Source organism: Anarhichas minor, unplaced genomic scaffold (assembly GCF_050575085.1).
Source record: "Anarhichas minor isolate MPS153535 unplaced genomic scaffold, ASM5057508v1 ptg000074l, whole genome shotgun sequence".
Taxonomy (NCBI): Eukaryota; Metazoa; Chordata; class Actinopteri; order Perciformes; family Anarhichadidae; genus Anarhichas; species Anarhichas minor.
In genome coordinates this window covers 5,660,542-5,684,404 of record NW_027466520.1, presented here as the reverse complement: position 1 = coordinate 5,684,404, position 23,863 = coordinate 5,660,542, and the positions used below count along the sequence as shown (strand labels likewise).

At 43.5% G+C, this 23,863-nt stretch overlaps 1 protein-coding gene across 2 annotated transcripts; it reads left to right on the top strand.

The window, feature by feature from the left end:
* Positions 1–460: 460 nt before the first annotated feature.
* ube3c (ubiquitin protein ligase E3C) lies at positions 461–23,846 on the top strand. 2 transcript variants are annotated; one of them, XM_076080171.1, is made up of 24 exons: positions 461–605; positions 1,215–1,325; positions 1,467–1,520; positions 1,639–1,713; positions 2,795–2,941; positions 3,070–3,185; positions 3,271–3,428; positions 3,670–3,823; positions 4,588–4,808; positions 4,937–5,088; positions 5,603–5,787; positions 8,547–8,633; positions 8,709–8,866; positions 9,336–9,562; positions 11,807–11,911; positions 12,446–12,533; positions 14,401–14,498; positions 15,225–15,357; positions 16,611–16,858; positions 19,560–19,772; positions 21,381–21,569; positions 21,705–21,771; positions 21,919–22,049; positions 23,642–23,846. In XM_076080171.1, exons 2-24 carry the CDS (start codon positions 1,260–1,262, stop codon positions 23,810–23,812), a joined length of 3,243 nt encoding a protein of 1,080 aa, XP_075936286.1. In that variant the 5' UTR covers positions 461–605; positions 1,215–1,259; the 3' UTR covers positions 23,813–23,846. The 2 variants fall into 2 exon arrangements, with proteins under 2 accessions (XP_075936286.1, XP_075936287.1); XM_076080172.1 differs by lacking the exons at positions 21,381–21,569; positions 21,705–21,771; positions 21,919–22,049; positions 23,642–23,846 and adding an exon at positions 19,949–21,372 and having other exon boundaries at positions 19,560–19,852.
* Positions 23,847–23,863: the final 17 nt, after the last annotated feature.

The window sequence follows — 23,863 nt, the reverse complement described above, 5'->3', positions numbered from 1 at the left end:
TTTCTTGTGTCGTTAAAAGATGATTGTGTCACTTGGGTAAAGACGTAATTACCTGCCTCCCATCAAATATGTTGGATTGGACCCCAGAACAGAACTTTTCAGGCTCACTATTAAACAGTCCCTCCACTCATGTTCTATGCCTTTGTCTGTAACCAACTTCAATGAGATGCATAGGCTACAAAGCATTGAGCAGTATTATGTCTTGTTGGAAAAATCCCCTGTAAAATATTACACCAACAAGCATCTATGTGATTATCTATACATTTAAAAATATTATAAAATTCTGATTATGAAACCAATAATGAAACGTGTTGTACCTCTCTAATCCTAAAAAGTAGGCCGACGTTAATACTCAGAACATTCTCCATGCATCTAGGTGAGAGGCGGGTTTTAAGCTTCTCGGTATATTGACATTAATTTGGTCCAATCACGTTCCTTGAAATTTCCGGAACCGGAAACAGTTAAGTTGCCTGCTCCCTGTGTTGTGTTGATTTCTAGAGAGAGAGAGAGAGAGAGCAGGAAAAGAAGACTTGACGTTTGGATTAACCTAAACTGCCTTCTCAGAATTATTGTCCCCGTCTCACTCCATAATTCAAAAGTAAAAGGTAAACGATTCTCCTTCTCAGATGAGTTTCCTGTCGTATGACCGATGTCACAAAGGAGAGGAATACACCCCCCGTAAAGTTAGCCTCTCCTGAGTGCTTAGTTAGCTGCTCTGCTAGCTAGCCGCAGTGCTAACAGTAACAAAATCAAGGTTCTCACAAATGTAATGAACCAGTACTGCGACACATCATCAATAAATGGTTTGTTGTGTGCTGTCCCCGTCGCTGCTTGGAGTCAGATAACATAAACAGCTCCGTTGAGCTCCTGACAGCTGCTGAGTCATGAGCTAGCTAAGTTAACCGGCTAGCTAGCTATTGTTGCAACCAAACTGGAGCTGACAGCCGGATAACTAGAGGTTAACCTTCCGTGTTGTCGGTTAAACGTGGCCCACGTTTAACGTTCATGACTTTTAATTAGTCATATAAATTACAAACAGCAAACGCAGACACTTGCTCTTAAGGTTGAAGAATCGATTAGCTTTAGCCGAATTTAATTGCTATTAAATTGGAGCCAAGTCGTTGGTTCATTTTTGTTTCATTTCGTCTCTTGTTTCAGTGTTTTCTCTTCCCTTAGGTATTATATAATGACCGCAGTTTCATTTTCTCTTTCAGAAATTCGTGGCAACCTCTGGATCAGTCAATGGGAAAGATCTAACAATGTTTAGCTTTGAGGGAGATTTCAAAACAAGACCCAAGGTATCACTTGGAGGAGCAAGTAAAAAGGTAAGTGTCAAAACAGAGACAACATACCTGCTGCTCTTCACAAATAGTTATTCTAATTTCTCACATGTCTGTGCTTAGTGATAATCATAACACAAGTTATTGTTTAGAGTGTTTTCAGGGTTTCTTGTGTTGTTTTTTCAGGAGGAGAAAGCTTCTCTGCTGCACCGCACTCAAGAAGAAAGACGAAAAAGAGAGGTAACTACGTTTGTGCAGTGCTTAATTGACGTGTGTATGTTTTGTGTTTATTTGAAAGATGCATTGATGCTGCTTGTACAATAACAAATCAGATAAGGTATGTGCTTTTATTACTTAGGATGAAAGAAAACGACTGAAGAATGCCATTATCATTCAGTCCTACATACGTGGCTACCAAGACCTGAAACGACAGGTACGTCTGCAAGCACTAGACAGACCTCATATATTACCCCAAGAGTCAAATATGCAGTTTTGGAATCAGAAATGTGAGCTGTATCATTAGAGTGAACGTAGGAACACGGAAAACCCCAATCTGTAGGTACTGGTTGGGGTTTAGCTGTTAAACAATGAGTATTGTGAGCATAATTGTACTTAGCATCTGTGAGATTTGCCCGCTTAATAACTTCTTATGACATTGTCGCTACAGTCTAACTTGTTCTTTCTACTTGTAGTACATACTGCAGTTTCCCTCACAAAGTACGTGCTGTTGCATGCAGTATGCATTCAATTTTGACATCTTTGTCGGAACTTTGACCCTCCTGCATACATATATGCGCTGTGCAGAGGATTGTGGGTCAAAATAGCCAGAAAAGCATGCTGGCTTGCAAAATGCGACCGGATGCAGTAGGACATCAATTTTGTGCATTTGACATACTAGTTTTGGGACATACTAAATATTTTTCAGAATGGTAGTGTGGGTATTGAAACACACAGTGTGTGTGTGTCAGCTCTCGCACATGAAACCCGTAGCATGCAGGTGGCGTCTGAAAGCTGCTGCCTGTCTCGTGATCTTGAAGATGCTTTGTTGATTTAGCCTGTGGTTGAGTCAGCGGGTTAGAGTATCTTACTTCTGAAAGCATAATTATAACTGTTTGAATGCACATCTGTTATCTTGAACTCTTAATTGATCAGAACTCCGATAGTTACCACAAACACAAATGCAATGCTCATAACAAGACTGATTACTGTCTCGGCTTGATGGATAAAAAAGGGAGCCAGACTTTGTCACGTTTCATAATCACAGTCAGATAGAGATGCTACTTTTTTCTGCTTATTAGTAAAAAGTTTTTGGTGTGTGGTATCTTTTAAGACATGGTACTACTTTCTTACCCATTGAAAATATGAACTCTGGCTCTGACTGTCCCAACCAGGCACGTTGATGAAATTCTACATGTTGAACCATCTCTTTACTTCACTGTAAATTTGTAGTGTTTGTGATTATATTCGAACAAGTCTGTGTGAACAGTAAGTAACCGTTTAACCCTTTCTTCCAGTATGCCACCCAGAGGGCCAGGTTTGACCAGTGCATCAGCCAGACGCAGGGAGGGGGAGCTCCGTGCGTGTTGGACGGTCCTGCTCTTTGCCTCTTATCAAGACAACTCGTATTTTTCTACAGACAGAGTGTGGATGCACATAGATTGGTGAGAATTTAAATATATCTCTGAGGCTCTTCAATTGCAAGTATATTGATTGTTTCACAGAATTACATTATAGTCGGAGAGGTCTAATGTACATCTCACAAATGGTGTCTGTTTGTGTGTTCATACAGATATGGTTGTGCCAGAACCTGGTGAAACACAACAGTCACTTTGTGAAACTGTTGGTGGGCCCACAAAGACAGACATGTATGTTTCAGATCAAGAGGATCTTAGGCTTCTGCTGCAGGTAAAGTACCCACAGATAACAATAATGGGTTCATATTTTTAGCTGCTGGATGCATAAACACCGGTCCCTCTTTTTGTCTCCCCAGACTCCTACAGAACTGCAAGGATGACAGTTTAAATGTGACGGTTCCCATGCGGATGCTAGAAATATTTTCATCAGAGAAAACCTATCTTCCTGTTATTCCAGATGCTAACTATGTAGCTTCATTACTCGAGCAGATTTTGCACTATATGGTACAGACAGGTAGGTCAAATAACAAAGTCTTGTTTCATTTTGCGGAGCAAGTTTCATTTGGTGTCGCAGAGAAAAGCTCAAATGGCTATTATTAACTGTTGTTGCACCACTTCTACACTCGTTACTGCAAACAGGAACATTTACTGCATGTTATGTTTATGTAAAGTGTGTAATTATGTCATAAGAGGTTTAAAAAGTGAGCTTGTGTCTTAACATCCTTTGTGAATCTCGATCTGTGCTTTCTCCTCAGGATACTACAGGTCGCTGTATATTCTTGTGAATCACAGGCTCCCTTCCAGTCTGGAGTACAGTGACGCTCCCTCTATCCCGATGGCAAGCACACTGCTGGAGCACATCCTCAAACCTCTGCACTTTACCTACTCCTCCTGCACAACAGGCGCAAGGTACAGCTGTTACTGCTATTTAGTGATCGCTTATTTAGAGGTAACTTCAGAGGCTGCTGCTGGGAAGCGTCACAGTGTCGTACACAAAGACACAAAGAGCGGTTGCTCCAGAAAAATGCTGCGAAAAACCAAATTAAACATTAACATAACGAGCGACAAAGACTGACAGACGATACACCTTCTGCTGAAGTGTCCATGAGCAACGGCCTTTTGGTTAGTTACTACATCATATAATGATACGCTTAGATTTAACGATAGCAGGAAAGGAAAGTCTTTGTTGTGAAATCTTTAGAAATCATCCGTTAAACTGATAAGACAAACTACAGCAGTTCGTGTCCCCTCTAGTCAGTGGCCGAAGCAGTAATTGCTTCAGAGACCAATTTACAACGAGCCATAAAAAGGGCCCCAGACTCACTCGCTCGCCCAGAGTGCAGCATATCAAGCTGTTTGCCCACAGTTTCAGGCATTCTCAATAACAAACGACAGGCGACTTCTTTTCTTCTTTGAAGAAAAGCAAGGCGGGAGTGAGAGAAACTTGTGTACACACCGACTCTAACAGCTAATTATCTGACTGGGCCCACCAGATGTGTGTGACCGGGCCACACAAAGCAGCTCTGTTTGGAGACACAATATTGGAGCACTCGCACAGCAGAGAGAGCAGGGGGATGTTACGACACCCTATCGTCTTAGCTAATTTACTCATGAACATTCAGTGTTATGAGTCACGTGATTGATTTACTTGTCTAATGTTTGTCGTCCTACAGGCAGTTTGTATTTGCAGCCTTTACCAAGGAGTTCATCTCTCCGCCGTTCACCGAGCAGATCTTTCACTTCTTTATCCCGGCGCTGTCGGACGTCCGTCTCTCGTTCCCATTCGAGGCCTTCCTGAGCTCCCTCCAGGTCACCATCGGCTCCTCCTCAGCAGCACAGAGCCAGGCGCCCTGGCTGTTTTACTTTGTCCTCTCTGCAGGGGAGAACTGTTTAGGTGGGTAGCACAGTTGATGTGCGCACACACAGGCCAATGTTTGAACTGCACACCCCATATACTGTATATGGCTCACGAGAAGTATAAACTGTGATTGATAGAGATGAAGATGATGTTTGTGTTGGCAGGCTCTCTATCAGAGGAGGGTCTCCTGCTCTACCTCCGGGCTCTGCAGACGCTACTGCCGCTGCTGCCCGTGTCAGAGAGCAGCAGCAGGCCTGAAGTGACCAGCGACTCGGAGGACGACGACGACGCTGGCATGCATCCACAGCCCAAGCAGGTACGCTACATACTGTACACACCGACATATAGGTACACACAAAATGGTTATTGATTTCAAAAGCAATATTAGTTTTGTTGATCAATCAGGCACATCAATATGTGGCGTCAGGGCTCATCTGGTCTGGGTCAGGTGTCGACCAGAATATGCACAAGCCTAAAAAGAATGATGCTCTATGAACATCTTCACTTATAGTCGAGGCGTTTAGTGTTACAGTTAAACCCACTGGTATTACACTGGTGTTGTTTTGGTTCTTGGTATCGGCAGTTACCGTGAGTTTAGATATCGGTGTCGGTATCGGTACAGAAGAGGTCAGATCAGTGCATCGCTTTTGTGATGTCATTGACCCCCACTGCTGATGAGGTTCCTCCCTGAAAATGGCAAATAATCATATGAATTAACCACATTCCTATGATAAAGGAAAATGTGATTTTCTTAATTTCTCTTACTCTGTCTCAAATCATCTTTCGTTTTCCCCAGTCTTCCAACCCACATGTGTTTCCTCTTCTATCAGGATGACAGAATCTCAGTGCAGCTGATCACAGAGGAGTGCGTCCACAAACTGGACACGAAGCATCAGACCAACGCCCTGTTGAACCTGGTCTGGAGGGATTCGGCCAGCGAGGAGGTTTTCACCATGATGGCATCCATCTGTCACACACTCATGGTCCAGCATCGCCTCATGGTGCCAAAAGTCAGGTACAAATACATCGACCCCATTGTCACTTTATCGTGTGAATGACAAGAAGACTTTATCTGGTGTATTCATCAAAAGTAGCATTTTACACGTCTCGTCGAGATGAGCCTCGCGTTCGGAGAGCTTGTTTGCGCGCCGACCTGATTGAGAGGAAAACTGTGTCTTTATGTGTTTTCTGCACTGTAAGCAGTAATATAAATAACGGTGAAGTGAGGCAGGCAGTTATCAGTGGTCCACACCCACTGGCATTTACAACCGGCAAAGGAAGCAGGGATGTCAGGAAAGCTGTCAGTTGTGGATGAGGGCAATTACCCCTTCTCAGGTTGATTACATTAGAGCCAGGATGTCAGAGGTGGTGTGTGTGTGTGTGGGGAGGGGGGGGTGGATTGACTGATGGGAGGTGATCCAGACTGAGCTTCGTGGGTAGTCAACCTGCTCTAGTTAATTATTAGTGGAGCCAGTTGCCGCTAGTTGATTTAAATGTGCTGCGTTGGGATGTTTATAAAGATCCACAACACGTTTGCAACGCTACCTTCTTTTGAAGCCCGAGCATACCCAACACCATGCGTAAAAGGATGAGCATAAATTTGCTTCCTCAGTAATAAAAAACTGAACGCATGCAGCCCGAGTCCAATGGTCAACTGGTGATTTTGAAGAGAATATAGAGGAATTTCAGTGCGTTTCCCCCGTTCCCCTAATTTTTTTTACGGCTTCCTCCTTCTCTTCGCTTTTACCATAAATCCTGCCCTTCGTCTTCCATCATTATCGGATATCTGTACAAAATAATTAGCTCACTGAGAAAGATTAATCACTGCGGGAGTGGACGGGATAGCTTTACAAGAGGCTAAGGGGAGCAAATTGCATCCCTGTCTTGATTTACTGCTCTTACAGCAAAAAAAATAAAAAAGAGAGGAGCTGGCCAGTCGTCCAGCCAGCCCGGCACGCTGCCTTTTTAATAAATATGTAAAATGTCTCATGAAGATAATTTTTTTTTTTTAGAGGACAACTTAAAAGCTGTGCAATGATTCGGGACCAAAATAGCTTTTTGATTAGTTTGCTAATTGTGCTTGCTCAGGTTTGTGGGCACGGTGTGATCTCACTTTGTTTAGTGTCGGATATTTGGTGTAATTTCCCTTTGATGGTTTGGTTTCGACCCATCGTAGCACTCTGTCGCTAACGGGGGCTAACAGATGAGCTCTTTCCTTTGCTTTTGAGTGGTTGCTGTGATTCTTGTGTTGACATGAGATAATGATGTTGATCGTGTTAATACAGAAGTCCGCTAAACAAATTTGCATTTCGGTGGAAACTCGCTCGTTTAGTCTTTACGGTATCAAACGTGACTCGAGGTCCGCTGCTATTCTTTTTTCTGCTGAACAGAGATTCTTTCATTACTGTAAAATGAAATGATCGGGTTGTGATTCATCAAGCTGCTTTTCTCACAAACACACACACACACACACACACACACACACGCACGCACATGCACACACATGCACAGGCAACCCCTTTTGATGTCTTGACTTTGTTTATTAGCGGTTCATTCCATGATTGAAATGGGGGTTTGGGTTTCTCTCGGGCCGTAAATCAGCATGTCAGCTGGCATTTAGTGCTTTGTTTCCCATTTCAATCAAACACTCGCATCACTTGTTATGAGCCCACAGCACTACTCCTCGCTTCTCTCCCGAGCCTTGTAGTACTGACAGATGGTGTGTGTGTGTGCTCGGCACAAACCATTTTTCAAGCCGTATTGAGGGTTGTCTGACACTCTGCCCCTAGTGCTCATTTCCATTTCAGGACTTTTGAATGGGGTTTCGGTAGATTGAATGGCGGAATGGGAATTTGAGCATTGACATTGAGATGAGAATATTCAGCAAATTCAAGATTCCCTTTCTCCTCTCTTTTAGTCTCTTAGCTCTGGTTTCCTTCCCTGACCTTTACTCCTCTCCTCTGCTGAGGAAACATGATGCCGCCCTATTAAATGCAAGCATCCTTATAGGTGTCAGCACTGTCACTCTTAAACAAGGGCCTATTATATGCAGGGGCACTTTATTTTGCCTTTTAGCTTACTTACCACATTATTGTCACCTGTACTTACCCTCTGTGTGAAAAGCCATGCAATTTAGGAGCACACACACACTTGAACAAAGAGCAGCTTCACACCTTGGTGCCACAGCCCGTTGAGTGCAGAGTGACTATAGCGAGGTATGTGGGCCCTCCTTAGTGTTATCATGTAATTCACTGTGAGTGTGGAAGCATGCTGGCGCTGCGGGGTCACGGCGAGGGCCACGCTTCCCCTCCTCCTCCGTCCTCCATTGTCCTGCTCCCCTTGCCATTAAGTTAAATGGGGCTCCAGCAGGAAGCCAGAGGGCTGTTTATGACCCGAGCTAGGGGATGCTCGCCAGCAACTAGTTTACTAATGGAAAGGTGCCTCGCCTAAATAAAGCTTAATGGCTCATTTAATCTCTTTTCGGCCCTTGCGAGGTATAAAACGGGAGAGAAAGGCCAAGAACATTCTATGAGGGAGATGTTGGTTAACAGTGTCATTCATTTTCTCCCCTTATGGGTCCTTCGGTTAACGGGGCAAGATTTAACAATCTCAACATAGCAGACAGACTGACGGAAAGTGATTTTACTGTTCTTCACACCAATTGTGTCATCTGATTTAAATAGCTCTCGAACTCATGTCGTCTTGTTGATGAGAGCTGCATCCTTAATTAAAATACATGTTTACATTTAATCTCTGCTTCTTTGTTCTCCACAGACTTCTGTACAGTTTAGCTTTCAATGCTCGTTTCCTGAGGCACCTCTGGCACCTGATAACTTCCATGACAACAAAAATGATCACCGGGTGAGCTAATTAGAAGCTGATTATTGGCAAATTTACTGACGGCGTATGACTCATACTTTCTGTCTGCCCCCTCAGCTCCATGGTGCCGCTGCTACAGCTGATCTCGCGAGGGTCTCCCATGTCGTTTGAGGACTCCAACCGCATCATTCCCGTCTTCTATCTCTTCAGCTCCCTCTTCAGCCACTCGCTCATCTCCGTGCACGACAGCGAGTTTTTCGGTCACGAAATGGAAGGTAGTGAACTTTTTTGTCCTCTGTTATCAGTGGTAGCCGCCATATGAGTGCAGTGCAGAGCAGTGGCTTTTAGCCAGCCGGTGGAGCACAGTAGAGAGACTCACGTGCACTAGCGTGCACGCGCAGCCGGCCCGGGTATGTAAACAAAGCACAGAGAGAGGCTCGGATTACAACACACACAGAGGAAGAGTTACCTCATTCTCTGCTCAGGATGCCGTTACTCCACTATATGTTTACATAGCTAATAGTTGTCTGCTGCTATATTAATACTCTGAATATCGTATTAGACTTGTTGGACATTATGAATGTCTGATTAGGACACACGTCCCATTTCCCTCATTTGTTGGTTTTAGCAAAAAAATAATATTGTCATCGCCAGTCGCTTTCAGCAGTCGCACGCCGTCTTGCCGCCATGTAAATGTGAAAATCAATATCTGTTAAAGGCCGAGTACGTTCTCCCTCTCAACAGGTCAGACACAGTCCTCCATGATGCCCTTCACGCTGACGGAGCTGGTGTCTCTGTCTCGCTGTCTGAGGGACGCGTGCCTGGGAATCATCAAGCTGGCCTACCCCGAGACCAAAACGGAGCACCGCGAGGAGTACATGGCTGCCTTCCGCAGCGTGGGTGTCAAGACGAACACGGCGGTTCAGCAGCGGATTCAGGCCGAGCAGAAACGCTGGGTACAGCTCTTCAAGGTAACGTAGAAAGCACACATGGCATACAACTCAATGTCTTTTTCTTTCAATCCCATCTTGACATGGACTTATACATGTTTTTTTTGCCGTCAACCAAAACAGGAAGAGGATAGTGGCCGTGTTTTCCCCGCTAACTATCTGTAGCTGACCACAGTTATCAAAGTGGATCAATTAGGGCTGCACGATATATCATTTCAGCATGGATATTGCGATGTGCGCATGTGCAATAGTCCCATCGCAGGGCGTGCATGGTCGGCAAATTAACTCAAACAAAAGGATAACTTTGACGGTTCTCAGTCTCACCCAACATGGGTGTAGCAGTTGGCAGATTGTGTCACACATGACAAACATGCTAAACAATTGTGGCAAAATAATGACCTCAACCCTGCTTCTTACAGTTTACAACTAAGCTACCAGCCACTACATTTTATTAGTGTTGTCATTTTAACTCGATGACGATATTCCAAGATTTGTTTCATTCTTTTCTGTTGATACCTAAAAACATAAACCTTGCTATGTGACACATTAACACTCGGGATAATCCTTGTGTTGCCTCTCTGTGCATCGAAGCATAGTGACCTCATGCCTCGTCTGTGTTTGTGGACATGTATGCACGAGCAGGCAAAGACGAGATGGAGCGCTGCCGCGGAAGGTCATCCATTTGCTATTTACCCAGAAGTAATGAGGCAGAAAACAGCGTTAACTTGATTCTCCTTGGCTCTTTTTCTCATTCCACACCTGCCTTTCATTTCAGCCGTCTCCTTCCCTCCGCTCTCTATCAAGGAAACGATAATTAAGCAACTTGGCTGTTGGTGTTTGACAGAAGGATTTAAAAGTGAACACTGGTTGTTCTGTGAAAGGTGACAAATACGTGAAAGAGCATGTCGGGAAGTTTCAGAAGAAATCTGCTCAAAGGCCTCTTGTCAGCTAAAACGACCCATTAAAGAAGTGGGGAGCAGGGGAAATGCATTTTCCAAATTGAACGGTGGGATTTACAGTCGGTTTAGCGCCGCTGACCCCTAACACGCTAATGTTTGGTTCGTGTCATCAGTCGTCCCTCCCCATCTTTTATCACCTCCATTGTCGAGCTATCTATTTAATTGAAAGAAGTTAATTGAATGAAAATGATCAACTAAGCTTGTATTAATATTGCTAATGGAACTTTCTTCTTGGCCATGTTTGGAGAACGATGTCACGCTGGAGTTTGGGAAAGGCCCATTAAGGCTTGCACTTAACCCGATGGGCTAATTAAGGAATGCTTATTCATTCCCAGAGTCAAGGGGTAGGCCGGCTCCAAACCCATCGCCACGCGCCTTTTACAGCGTTTTGCACTTGCCATTATTGCGGACGCTGCCTCGCGGTGATTGGCCGAGATTGATTGTTGCCCTGTGAAAATAGCGTGCTTTAGAAAATAACGTTTCGATTGAAATAATCTATGCTGGGTGTTATATGGAAATAGACTGTCTGTCACTGTTATGGCAGACATAACAGCCCCCTTAACGAATCTTCATGCAACAACATGCACGAGGTTATTTAGCGGATGTCTGATGTTGGCTAGAGCCCATTACATCCAGTCCAAGGAGGCTTAAACCTTAAAGTTTGCCCAGTGAATGTGCTACTGTAAGGTAGTGCGTGAGTGTGCGTGAATGTGCATTAGTTAAGATTGTGATTGGCAGGTTTGCATCTTGCTTGGCAGCCTCTGTATGAATGTGTGTGTGTGTGAAAGGAAGTCCCTTTTCTATTTACCATGCACCCGAAATGTCTCCGTGCATGTTGCAAAGTCACAACATTATTTCAAAATAAAACACCGTTGTTACCCTGAGCCTTCTGCAGGCCGGTCAAGATACCGGTACTTGCAGTGCTGTGAACCAACGCTGCCTGATCTTTTGCATTCTCTGTCCGATGGCTGATGTCAGCAGCAGACCTCGCCAGTAATTAACAAGGCTGGACATTGAGGGACGGCACAGGTCGTTTTTCTTTTATACTCTCCATAAATGGCGCACTAATGGCTGAATTCTCAAATTGCTTTTTTTCCCCCCCCTTCTCTAAGCGAAGGCACGTCGTCCCGTTGAACAGACTATGCACAGAAAAACCTCTTCAGCAGGGTTGTGTTCTCTACTCCGCAAAGTACTTTAAATGTGCAATTCCTCATCTTACAATGAAGGGGATTTTGTGTGGATGTAATTGCCCGAGTTGGAGCTGTTAATGTGATGCGTGCCTGTCTGTGTTTGATGTGCTGCGCAGGTCATCACTAACTTGGTGAAGATGGTGAAAGCTCGCGACATCAGACGACCCTTCTGTCCAGCAGGTCACTGGCTCTCTGGGGAGGTCAACATCCGCGCAGACAAGGTTAGCCATAAGGACCGTCGTCACAGCTGTTTAGATCTTGTATTTGTTTATTATAAGATGTGATATTGTGTCAGATTTAAGCCTTATTGTTAAAGGAATTAAAAACCTGATAATCTAGAGCTGCATTCACAAAGCTTCAAATCAGTGAATATTCAAAGAATTATGGCTTTTCTGTTGATTTCCCCCTAAAATAAGTCAGGATGAAAGCTTTTTACGGTTCATCTCAGCCCTGAAGACAGGTGAACAGCTGATTAGAGGAAGGAGGCGGTCTTTTAAGTTGTAAAACCAGCGATAACCAGAGATTAAAACCAGAATAGAACAATCTAGATCAATTAAAATATGAATACATATGAACAATATGAATTAACAAGCAAGAACAATAAATAATACAACAGCACAGGTCCAGAAGCAACAACTGACAAGTGGAAAAGTTTATGAAAAGAAGGCTGCTGGGTTTTTTTTTTTTTTTTGCAGGATATTCGGAGCTTTGGCAGGAATTGAATGTTCTTCATGATGATCTTATTTTCTCTCCAGGTCACCCAGTTGTACGTCCCGTCTGCGAGACACGTGTGGAGAACGCGTAGGATGGGTCGCATCGGGCCACTTCAGTCGACACTTGATGGTAGTGTGATCTCTTTAATAAACTATATAGCTCATGACAACGTGGGTCTATGAGTAGCCCAATACTATTTGAAAGAATGTTTTTGTGTGCAAGACAGTAACACAAATATGTCACGAAAAATATTTGAAAACCTTCTGACATTTATTAAAATCAATTAAAGGACAATTATCCATGTCTTAGAATAGACTGTTTATGATCAACTGGAATCACTTGACTGTTCAATCAATCAATTAATAAATCAATTAAACTTTAATGTATAGCACCTTTCATACAGGTAAGTGTGGACAAACAATGGAAAAGAATAAAAATATATAATAAAAGTATTAGTAGTCAAACAGAGTGAGATAACATCAACATTAATAAAATAACAATAAAAGAGAATTATACAATTTAAATTAAAATAAGTGGAGAAACATTATCCAAAATATCGTACTGGTGTACAGCACGGAGCTACTCCTTTGGCAATGAATGAAAATGTAGAATAATATACATTAATGCATGTGTCAGCTTGATGTATAGTCCAGGAAATCATCCTAATTGCTGTCCAAAGTCACCTTCTCCATGTTTGCGTTTCATATTCTATGGAGCTGTGCATTGCTATTGTTATTCGTCTCTATCTAGAGTAGATGGAGTGGAGCTGTTAGGCTGCAGATTGAACCGTCTTTCGATGTAGGACTGGAAAATGATTCTCTCTTAACAAGTGATAATGTACTAAACTCTGCTGAAAAAACACCCTGATAATGTAAAGATGTCTTTCACAGCACAAAAAAAACCCTCATTAGTCATTAGCCTTCCCTGTTTCAACAAAGATAAATCACCACATTTTCTCTTCATCGCCTCAATTAAGGCACTCAGAGGAAAATGCACTGACGCAGGCAGGGCTTCATCCCAGGTTTCTGTGAAGCATGGTGTGAAAACAAGCTGATGACAATGTGTGTATGATCTGCCTAATTCCACTCGGGATAAATTAAATTAGTGTGAAAGTACCTGATGAACTCGGTCACATCTGGTCCGTGTGTTTGTCCGGCCTTTTCTCATTTCCTTAAATGGACGGGCCCACGGCTGATGAATGAGCAACGTATTGACCACTCTGAGGCCATATTTCTCCTTAAAGATGGAAACCTGATGGGAGAAATGCAGATCAGATTGACTAATTGAGCAGAATAATTGAGCCGCAGCGGACGCAAAGTGAGGGAGGACGAAGAGCGGTTTAGCTAATGTGGCTATTTTAGTTTTGTGGGCTAAACAAGTCTAAACCCAGAGTTTAATACAGACACAAACATCGGCATAATGTATGAAGGCCGGCAGGTGGATGGCAGCTAACTGTTGGGTTAATTAAAAGGGTGAGGGATGGACATGTCTTTAATGGTGGACTAGGTCTTACTTACAGAGCTTAGCAGTGAGGAGGGTAATGACACGGTTAGAGGAGTGTTACACACACCTGATCGTATCCTCCAGATACAGTTTATTCCTGTCCACTTGTAGTTGACACTGACCTTTGAACCCTGTGGAGGAGAAGACCAGAGGATCTGTGTCAATGCCACTCAATATATGATGAAAGCCCAGTAGCCGAGAGAAACATGTTATTTTCTTATTAAATCAATGTTTTTGCTATGATAGAACCATCATGTCCACAATGGTGTTTTTGGAAAAGTAATTAGCAATACTTTCACAATATGCGCAATAAAGAAATCCTCAGATAATTGTTAGAAACTAAAGTAGTCGAGTGCTGCTGGAATGATGTATTTTTGTAGTTAGCATTTAAGTAGAATGTGGTTGATATTTTTGGCCAGAGCATGTTTGGGTCGTAAACACAAGAATGACCGATCAGGAAACGCTCTGACGTGTTGAATCTTTCCTTCCGCAGTTGGTTTAGAGCCTCCACAGCTGTCTGTGTCTGAAGAGAGACATCTGGCCATCCTCACAGAGCTCCCTTTTGTGGTTCCCTTCGAGGAGCGAGTTAAGGTAATAACGCACCACCGTCCCCGCACACAACCACTAAAACAAAAAACGTTTCAGGGCCCTCCTAAGAATTGTGTTTTTTTCCGTCAGAATGAGTGTTTTCAATTGGAAGCGCGTTATCGACATTCTGTACATGCTGAAAATGCATTCAATTATACATCTAATATCTTATTTTGGAAGTGGAACAGAGCTACTCTAGACCATAACAATGCATAATTCCTTCAAGCCGTGTGACTGATATTTGGGTAGTATATTGATAGTTTTATTATGAAGTAAGACTGACCCGAATGCTTGAAAGTATAGTTTTCAAATGCAGCTTTAAAAAGAAAAAATTGTATATGCATTTCTCCAAAAATCCCAGATAGCCCACGAAATAGCCATTAATATGAATTATTATTAGTTATTCTTTGACGAATATCTCTGATAGCACCTGATCTAGTCAGGTGTGTGGATAGTGGAACAGATAATGTCCTTATGCTTTTGTTTTTCTTGCTGAATTGTGTCTTATACACGCCTTGATTTGACTTAGTTTGTTTTAAGTTTATTTGATCACCAGTCTTCTGTTGCTTTTCCCACCTTATTTGTGTCCTTTGTTTTGCTCTAAACTACCAACGTAAATGCTGATCAAAGACAAAAGGATGCATGATATATATCGTACAATCCATCCAAATGTTACAACTCCAAGGATTTGTCACTGACCCTGCCACCGGGCTAACATCTGTGTTGTAGATCTTCCAGAGGTTAATCTACGCTGACAAACGGGACGTGCAGGGGGACGGGCCGTTCCCCGACGGCATCAGTGTCACCATCAGACGCAACTACATCTACGAAGACGCCTACGATAAACTCTCGCCAGAAAACGGTATGGCTTGCATCACAGTCTAAATAGAATAACAATTTGGCATTTTGCATTATTTGGGACAACAGATATATGGCCAGTACACTTCACATTGTGTTGTAGTGGCTCTGTCATTTCCTCCATTTATTTTCAAGATGACAGACTCTGTCACTGAAACTCTCCTTATGCTCTATAAAACCTTAAAGGTTCCCGTTAGCATCAAGGATGAAGGTTAGCGCTCTCCTTGTGCAGAGTATTGAATTTCGGTAAAGCATAATTGTGGTTCCGATTATTATAATGGACCACATAAAAGCCGAATCAATTATTTTAAGTCACCTCTTTTGTGTTTGAATTTGAAAGGGCACTTCAGCGGGGGCAATCTGATTAAAAAGAGTAGTAGGAGACCTGGGCTGAAGACGTGATCTATATCATTTATGTGTCTGTAAGTTATAGCTGCCTTGATTTATCACTGTACATTAATTATTCTGAAAGATGACCTTTTATAGAATTTGATTTGAATATTCCGCAGGTCAAGAAAGAGCTTTCTGCTAAATGTTTGTTTAGCAAAACAAGGTGATGCGCGGCATTTAAATGGTATTGGAAGTCTATTTTTACATTTTTCATCCATTTTCTGTATTTACAGGAATAATCAGATCAGATCATTAATGCGTTGGAGGTAAAAATGTTAATACTGGATAACATTGAGGCAGTGATAGTAAATAAAGGGAGATCCAACAAGAAAATACACATTTGCAGATAATACCAAATTATGTCGATATCGTACATGGTAAAATGTTACACAACATTTCTCCCCAACGATGACTGATTTGGAAAAAAATAAGTTAAAACTACTTATGTAAAATAATATCAGACTTCATGAACTGTAGTTTGAACTTTATACTGTTTATTTATAGGAAGTGTCATAAAATGTGTTTTTTTCAATTTTACAATGCAAAACTGATGTGATTTCCATTAAAACATGTTTCTTACTTTCCTAAATATATTAACGTCAGAAACCCTTTTAAGTGAGTAGCTTTAAGATTTTAAATTGTTTTCAACTATCAGAAATGAAAGGCTGTTTGACTTGATGCTCTTGCTGGAATTTGCTGGACACTGAATGTAAAGTAAAGAATGAAAATCCCAAAGGTCTCGGTCGCATTACTGAGAAGATAAAGTCGCAGTTTATTGAGCCCATTAACTTGATTGGGTGATGTTTTGTTTGTCTCTTTTTTTTTTTTGTACCTTCATAAATCCCTCCTCGTGCTCCGTGTCGTTAGAACCGGACCTGAAGAAACGGGTTCGAGTCCATCTGCTGAACGCTCACGGTCTGGACGAGGCCGGCATCGACGGCGGCGGCATCTTTCGGGAGTTCCTCAACGAGCTCCTGAAGTCGGGCTTCAATCCCAACCAGGGCTTCTTCAAGACCACCAACGAGAGCCTGCTGTACTCCAACCCCGCCGCAGAGATGCTGGTCGGAGACTCCTTCACGAGGCATTACTACTTCCTGGGCAGGATCCTCGGAAAGGTGAGCCTCCAAAACAAAATGTGATGAGTTTAGACAACCTTAAAATCCCCAAAACAAGGAAGAATATCCGAAGATATTACAGCTGTTTGTAAGATTTAGTCCCACACTGCCTTGATTTCATGCTCAATACGTCAATTAAAATCATTAGCAGTCAGTGTCAAGGTTGCACTCGCTGCATATATACATTCAGATGTTGTTTTGGTGTTTCTTCTAGAAACTGACAATGTTTAGAGAGATTACCTTCATTTGTTTCTTGCAGTAAGAACTTTAACCCGGCACTCCTACAGGCATAATCTGTTGACGGCATTGTTTTTCTGTCGCTTCCTTCCTCCGATGGCACTATTTATTAGGGCCTAATGTTTCTAAATCATCCTTAATGCATGTGGTAGTGATTGTTTATCAAGATGCCTTCCTCATGGGGCGGGGCTGCTGCTATCATCTCAACCCGGAGAAGAAGAATTACCTCATGACAAGCGGTCGCCTCTCAATTAGGGCTTCCATTAGCCGATGATTCCTACCTCTTGTTTGTGTAGTGATTGCATTTGGCTGGCACTAAATCAGCGAGCCCACACAGACAGGACATAAATAAGCGTTCAAAGCATGTGGTAATAGCATTTTGATCTGTTTTACAGTCAGGAACATCCAGGTCTCTTCACTGAGACGGTCTGGTCCACCTATCAGTGAATTGTAACTCCTCCTCCTCGCCTCCTTCTTCTTCTTCTTCTTCTGTGTATTCTTTACAAGTGATAAATGATCAATCAGCAGCTAGAAGCTCTCCGCCCCCCCACTCCCCAGATATTGTGCTCTCAATAGCTAATGGTTCAGGCAATTAGGCGAGGGGAAATTAATTTGAATTTGACTTTCAATTAACCCTACCTTAAGTTCCTCTTTCCCCATAAAAATGGACGTTTGAATGGCCGTCTGAGAGGTGTATTGATATTTGTTTAGTGCCCGTTACTGCCCGGATAAAAGGCACCCGTTTTATATAGATTGGGATTGCATCACTACTGCTGCAGTGTGCACAGTGCACGTTGCGGCTCAAAGGACACGGGAGATTAATATTGTTAATTAATGTCCGAGGCGTGCCATTGTTGTGGGGGGTGATGTATTACAGGCAGGAGTGGCTTGTCTGGGGTACTCACTGAAATGGGATTGAGCATCAGAATAGAGGCCGGTCATCATCCTTCTTCCTCACTTGTCCACCCAGCTGTCAAGCGGAAAGATTTAAGCCGCAAATGGTGAAACGTGGAAACAGGTTTCTTTGCTTCTGTGGTCGTCTCCCTCCAGACTTTAGACCGAAGAGTTCCTTTAATCTTGATTGGAGTGTTTGCTGACATGGTCTTTGTCAAAATCACATTTCTCATTATGTAATCTGACCCGCAGGAGGTTCTCTTTGTGCCTCATTCGTCTCTCATTAGCACAAAACCTCCAACCTCATCAGCAGTGGCCTCTCCACTCCGTAAACTGTGAGGGTGAGGAAAGTTTCATCCTCCTCCTCCTCCTCCTCCTCCTCCTCCTCCTCCTGCTGCTGCTGCTGCTGCTGCTGCTGCCTTCCCCGTCATACTTGTGCACCGTCTCCTCTCCCTGATCTCCAGCGGCTGATAGTTTCCTTTTAGAGGTGTGGGAGGTTGGCACCCCTTATTAATAGAGATGCGTTTGAAAGGCATTATAATTTTATTGATTCTTAATGCTGTAAATTAAGGAAGGAATTTGGCAGCGAACAGAATGCACCTGCAATATTGCTGGCATTTATTCTACCTGATGGTGCCGCGATCCGCTTTAATTGCGTTGCCACTGCACTCACTTATATTAAAAGGCCCGGGGCCATAATAATTAATTCTTTGCAGCCCCCAAGTCATTTTGGCACAATTTCTGGCAATAAACACTCATAAATAAAGTAGGTGGCATTGAAAAAATAAGGCTACAGGTTTTTTTTCTCATATACTTATTGCTGCCTCTTCCCGGCATAAGTGTTATTGATAGGTTTCAAGGGGCCACACAGAGCATATGGTCTGAAACGAGCACCGGCCACAAGAGAAATACTAAGTGGATTCATTTGCATAAAAAATAGACAATGTTTGAAGTTGCGCAATTAACCTGTGTTTAGAAAATAGCCGTGATTTACGCGTGCGTGTGTGTTTAAGATGCATGCATTATGGAAATCCTCTAGATTTATAATCCATTTAGCTGATGCGGTCAGGGTTTTCAGCGCTATCATTTATAAAGACCTGTATATTTTAATGCCTCCAACGGGCTCTTTTTCAGACTATTCCAGTACATTAGCTTTGGGTTTTATGAGTCACCTGCCCAGCTGTGCTTCTTAATGGCATTTGAGGTCAAGGTGAGAATTGGCATTTATAAAGTTTGAGGTTGAAGATAGATTGTGTTTTCTGTTTTGCTCCCAGTCACTCTGATGTATCTTATCTCTCTCATCACTTGATTCTTTGATATAAGATTAGTAGGCAAATGTAATGTTGTATAATGCATGTTGTCATCAGATTTTTGAATATGTACTTACTAATGTAATGCTTGCCACTTCGTTATCTCGGTTATCTAATCACCATGTTTTATTCAGTGACACCCAATAAACAACTGCTGTGGTTAATGCTCCGAGCATTTGCTCATTTGCACTGATTGACTGACGTTAATGCATCCTTGTCCTGCAGTCGTCCTCCAGTTAACGGCCACGCTTTTTCTACAGGCTCTGTACGAGAACATGCTGGTGGAGTTGCCTTTCGCCAGTTTCTTCCTGTCCAAACTTCTGGGAACCAGTGCGGAGGTGGACATCCACCACCTGGCATCGTTGGACCCGGAGATGTACCGCAACCTCCTCTTCCTCAAGAGCTACGAGGGTGACGTGGAGGAGCTGGGCCTCAACTTCACGGTGGTCAACAACGACCTGGGAGAGGCTCAGGTGACTGTGGGGTTGGGTGGGATGGAGTCGGATAAATGATTCACGTCTTCTTTATTTTTTCCATCTCTATTCCTACTCCGGTCAGTACATCTCATTCAGCCATCTTTCCTTCCTCCTGTTTAGTTGCTCTTTGTTGCGTTAATAATTCATTTCCCTCACGATGAACCACTTTTCAGCTCTCAGAGAGATAAAGCACGTCGCCGCGGTCGCTCTAAGCTCTGCTGCGGCGCAGGGAGCACAGCGGCTCTGTTGACCTCGCCACCTGCCGTTCCCACCAGAAGAACACGCCTGACAGAAGCAACTCGCCGCTCTTAAGCACGTCCCCCTCCAAAGCTCAAGGCTGCGGAGACGAGCCTCCGGCAGCACTCTGAGTCACCCGGGGCCCCAGACCCGGCACTCTACCCCGGAGCCCCTGTTTGCTCAGGGGCCGTGTTAGCTCTTCTCAAACAACACCTGAAATGGTCGAGTTACAATGTAGCCCTCCTGGTCGCAAGTAGGGCATCGCAAACACGATAGGGAAAACAATTTGTGAAAGATTAGGCAAACACCCGGGAGCAGTCTGCCCTGCATTTGCCCTCGCGAGATAGCCAAAGCAAGCGAGATAAGGACAGTAATTCTCTTACATTAGCACATAATCAGAATCCACTGTGGGAGAGAGAGAGAGAGAAAAAGGCTGAAAATGATTACCCGTCAGTGGACAACATGCTGTACGTAGCATTCAGGGGATGGACAAAATATCCAACACCTTACTTTGTAATCTAACGTAATATCGCTGGACTGAATACCTCTGTGAGGCGTATCAATCAGTTATTGTCAAGACTGCGTCAGAGAGGTGCTGATTCACCTCTGTTGTAAAGTTTGACTTTTAATTAGAAAACAGACACTTACATGTACATCCACAGTTAAAAGATCAAAGTGTATAAAAGCACAAGAAAAGCATTAATATACAGAATATATTTATATTAGATATTACCAGGCATTATTCTGACAATAGGCTAAAGTACACGCTTCCTGTTATTCTAAAAGTGGTCGGTTAAATGACATACAACTCTGCCTGCACAGCTGTCTCAAACTACACAACCTCACACATGATGCACTGGAAGAAGATGATTTTGTCTCCTTGTAGCCGCTCTGATGCCGTCACACACCCAGCTTCATGAACAGAGATGAGCACCTCATATCAAGTGCAGACTGCTCTATAGCTAATGAAAGGAGAAGTTGAGGCCAAATTGTATTGGACCAGATGTTCATTGGACGCGCTATATTTAGACACTGAAATACACTTAACCACACACACACACACACACACACACACACACACACACATATACTCTCACAATGAGCCATACCTTTAATCAGAGTGCTGTTGGAAAACATTTTAATTACCTTTCTTTGATTGAATTAAATCCACCTGGCACAATTAAAGCACTTTCTTTGTTTGTTGGTCGTCTGGCACCCTCGGCAGACACAATGATAAACACAATATGATCTGCATAATGAAGTATGCTGTATGACTTACTCACAGTAATATTACTCAGGTACTATAAGTCATGTTATATATTTAAATATAATACCGGGACTAAACTGTGAGGGAACCTTTTGACGCAGGTGGTTGAGCTGAAGCTGGGAGGCAAAGACATTCCCGTGACCACAGCGAACCGGATAGCCTACATCCATTTGGTGGCCGACTACAGACTGAACAAGCAGATCAGGCCTCACTGCCTGGCCTTCAGACAGGGCCTGGCCAATGTGGTCAACCTGGAGTGGCTGCGCATGTTTGACCAGCAGGAGATCCAGGTACGCCGCACACGACGAGCAACACTGTCCATCAACTTGACACATTTTCACAACTCGCAGAAACTTGTAATTCATGTTTTTCTACCTGTATTCTTTTATTTATATATATATATATATATATATATATATATATAGGTGCTGATATCTGGGGCTCTTGTGCCAATTTGTCTTGATGACCTGAAAAATTTCACAAACTACTCAGGTAGGAGCTGATGATAAAAAGAGCTATGTTGACGTGTCAACTTCCTGTAGTCCCTTTAGTGATGCATTTCTACGAAGCTGTGGGGCTCACGAGAGAGAAACAGTCTGGGTTGACTAATACCATTTTCTCCATCGTAATCTCCTTCAGGCGGGTACTCTGCCACACACCCAGTCATCCAGATCTTTTGGGAAGTGGTCGAAGGCTTCACAGACGAGGAGAAGCGTAAGCTGCTGAGGTTTGTCACCAGCTGCTCCAGACCTCCCCTGCTCGGATTCAAGGTGAGGTTTTTTACCACGCTTGAACTCTTCCCCCATCGCTCCATCTTTCCTACTCCGTAGATTTTGTACTTCCTGTATCCTCCCTTATTGGCAGGGTTTTCCAAAGCTCAACAGAAAGGAGTGTTCCTTCTTTAACGGGCTTGTAATGAAAACAGCGAGACTGATAACAGCACCTCAAAATGATCATTTTCAAATTAGGCGGCGATAAGAACGAGCCACTGACGTCTTATCTCCACTTCCACTGTTGTTTTATAGTTCATGACCTCCCTCTGCAGCCCTGTATGTGTGGGCTCGTGGACAAATATTACCACTCAGAGCTCGGTAGCACGTTGAACTTTTCAACTGTTGCCTTCCGTGTGACATGGCAGAAAGCAGCAATTTCCCATTAAAGGAACATACGAGGGAACTATAGCCAACATTATTTTAGCAGTGCTGAATCATTATTGCTCCTATTTCTGAAATGATTTCCTAATTGGAAGCCGTTTCACTTTCACACTGACTTGATTTGTGGTACACTTAGGTAGTTTGAGATAGAGGGGGGGGGGGACAGAAAGTGTTGCTCGGGGCCATTAAGGAGTTTTTTATGTGTCTTACTCCGTCTAACCAGAAGCTGTAATCATCATATGATTGGTTTTAGTACTCTTTATGACTGTCATTAGTTAAGAAAACCTAATTGCAGCTCTGCAGTAGTCTAAGGGAACAAAACTCTCCTTAAAATCCTTTGCAGTACCTTCTCTCTGGGTTTGAGAGTTGCCTTCCCTCCTCATGTAATCAATTTGTCTCTGGACAGTGTGTGGATCCCCCCCTGTTCCTCGCCTCTTCTCCGGGCAGGAAAGGGCGGTAATTTGTGGGGGAGCGGCCCCTGACCCGGCCCTCAGCCTGAGCCAGCTAAGCCTTAATTAGCTGTCGTGGAACGGCCCAGGATTCATTAGAGGAGAAATAGCTCTGTCAGAGGAAGCCATTTAAAAAAGATGATGGAAACTCTCCTTTTTTCCAAAATGATAGCCGCGGTAATGACGCTTTCTCAATAAGCAACGATAGTTTAATACGGTAATTGTCAGAGAAATGGGGTCATTACAGCTAAGCCCCCGAAGAGCCATTTAATCGGGCGAGTATGGCCACTGAGCCGCATACGCTAACTTTAAATAGCAGGATGGAATCGGGGTGGAGGAGTGTGTTTTGTCAGCCCGGCTTGTGATGGAAACGGTCAGTGTCACCGTCTGCGGATGAGGTGGCCTCATCACAAGGAGGCTTGATTTAAAAAAATGCCAGATAGACAACATGAAATGACCATTCCTTCAGCGGCTCATCCAAGGGTCACACTGTGGGCCAGTTTCCCACTCAGTGCCCTTCAAGCGCTAACCTGATTTCCTAAATTTATACTTGCACTGTATTAGCGTAACGCTTAATGTCTCTCTTTTAACATTTATCCCCTTGTGGAAGTTGACATTTATTGCTTAATCCGGATTGCTTTGGACGTGGCGATCATCACGGACACGAGTAGATTCTCGTCTCATTATTTGCCTCGAGTTTCTCTGTGACTGCAGCCAATTTGTCCGGGTGCTCATTAACGGCTTACGTTGTGCACACAGGAGCTCTACCCGGCCTTCTGCATCCACAACGGCGGCGACGACCTGGAGCGCCTGCCCACCGCCAGCACCTGCATGAACCTGCTCAAGCTCCCGGAGTTCTGCGACCAGCACCTGATGAGGAACAAGCTGCTGTACGCCATCGAGTCGTCTGCCGGGTTCGAGCTGAGCTGAGGAGGAGGAGGAGGAGGAGGAGGAGGAGGAGGAGGAGGAGGAGGAGGTGGG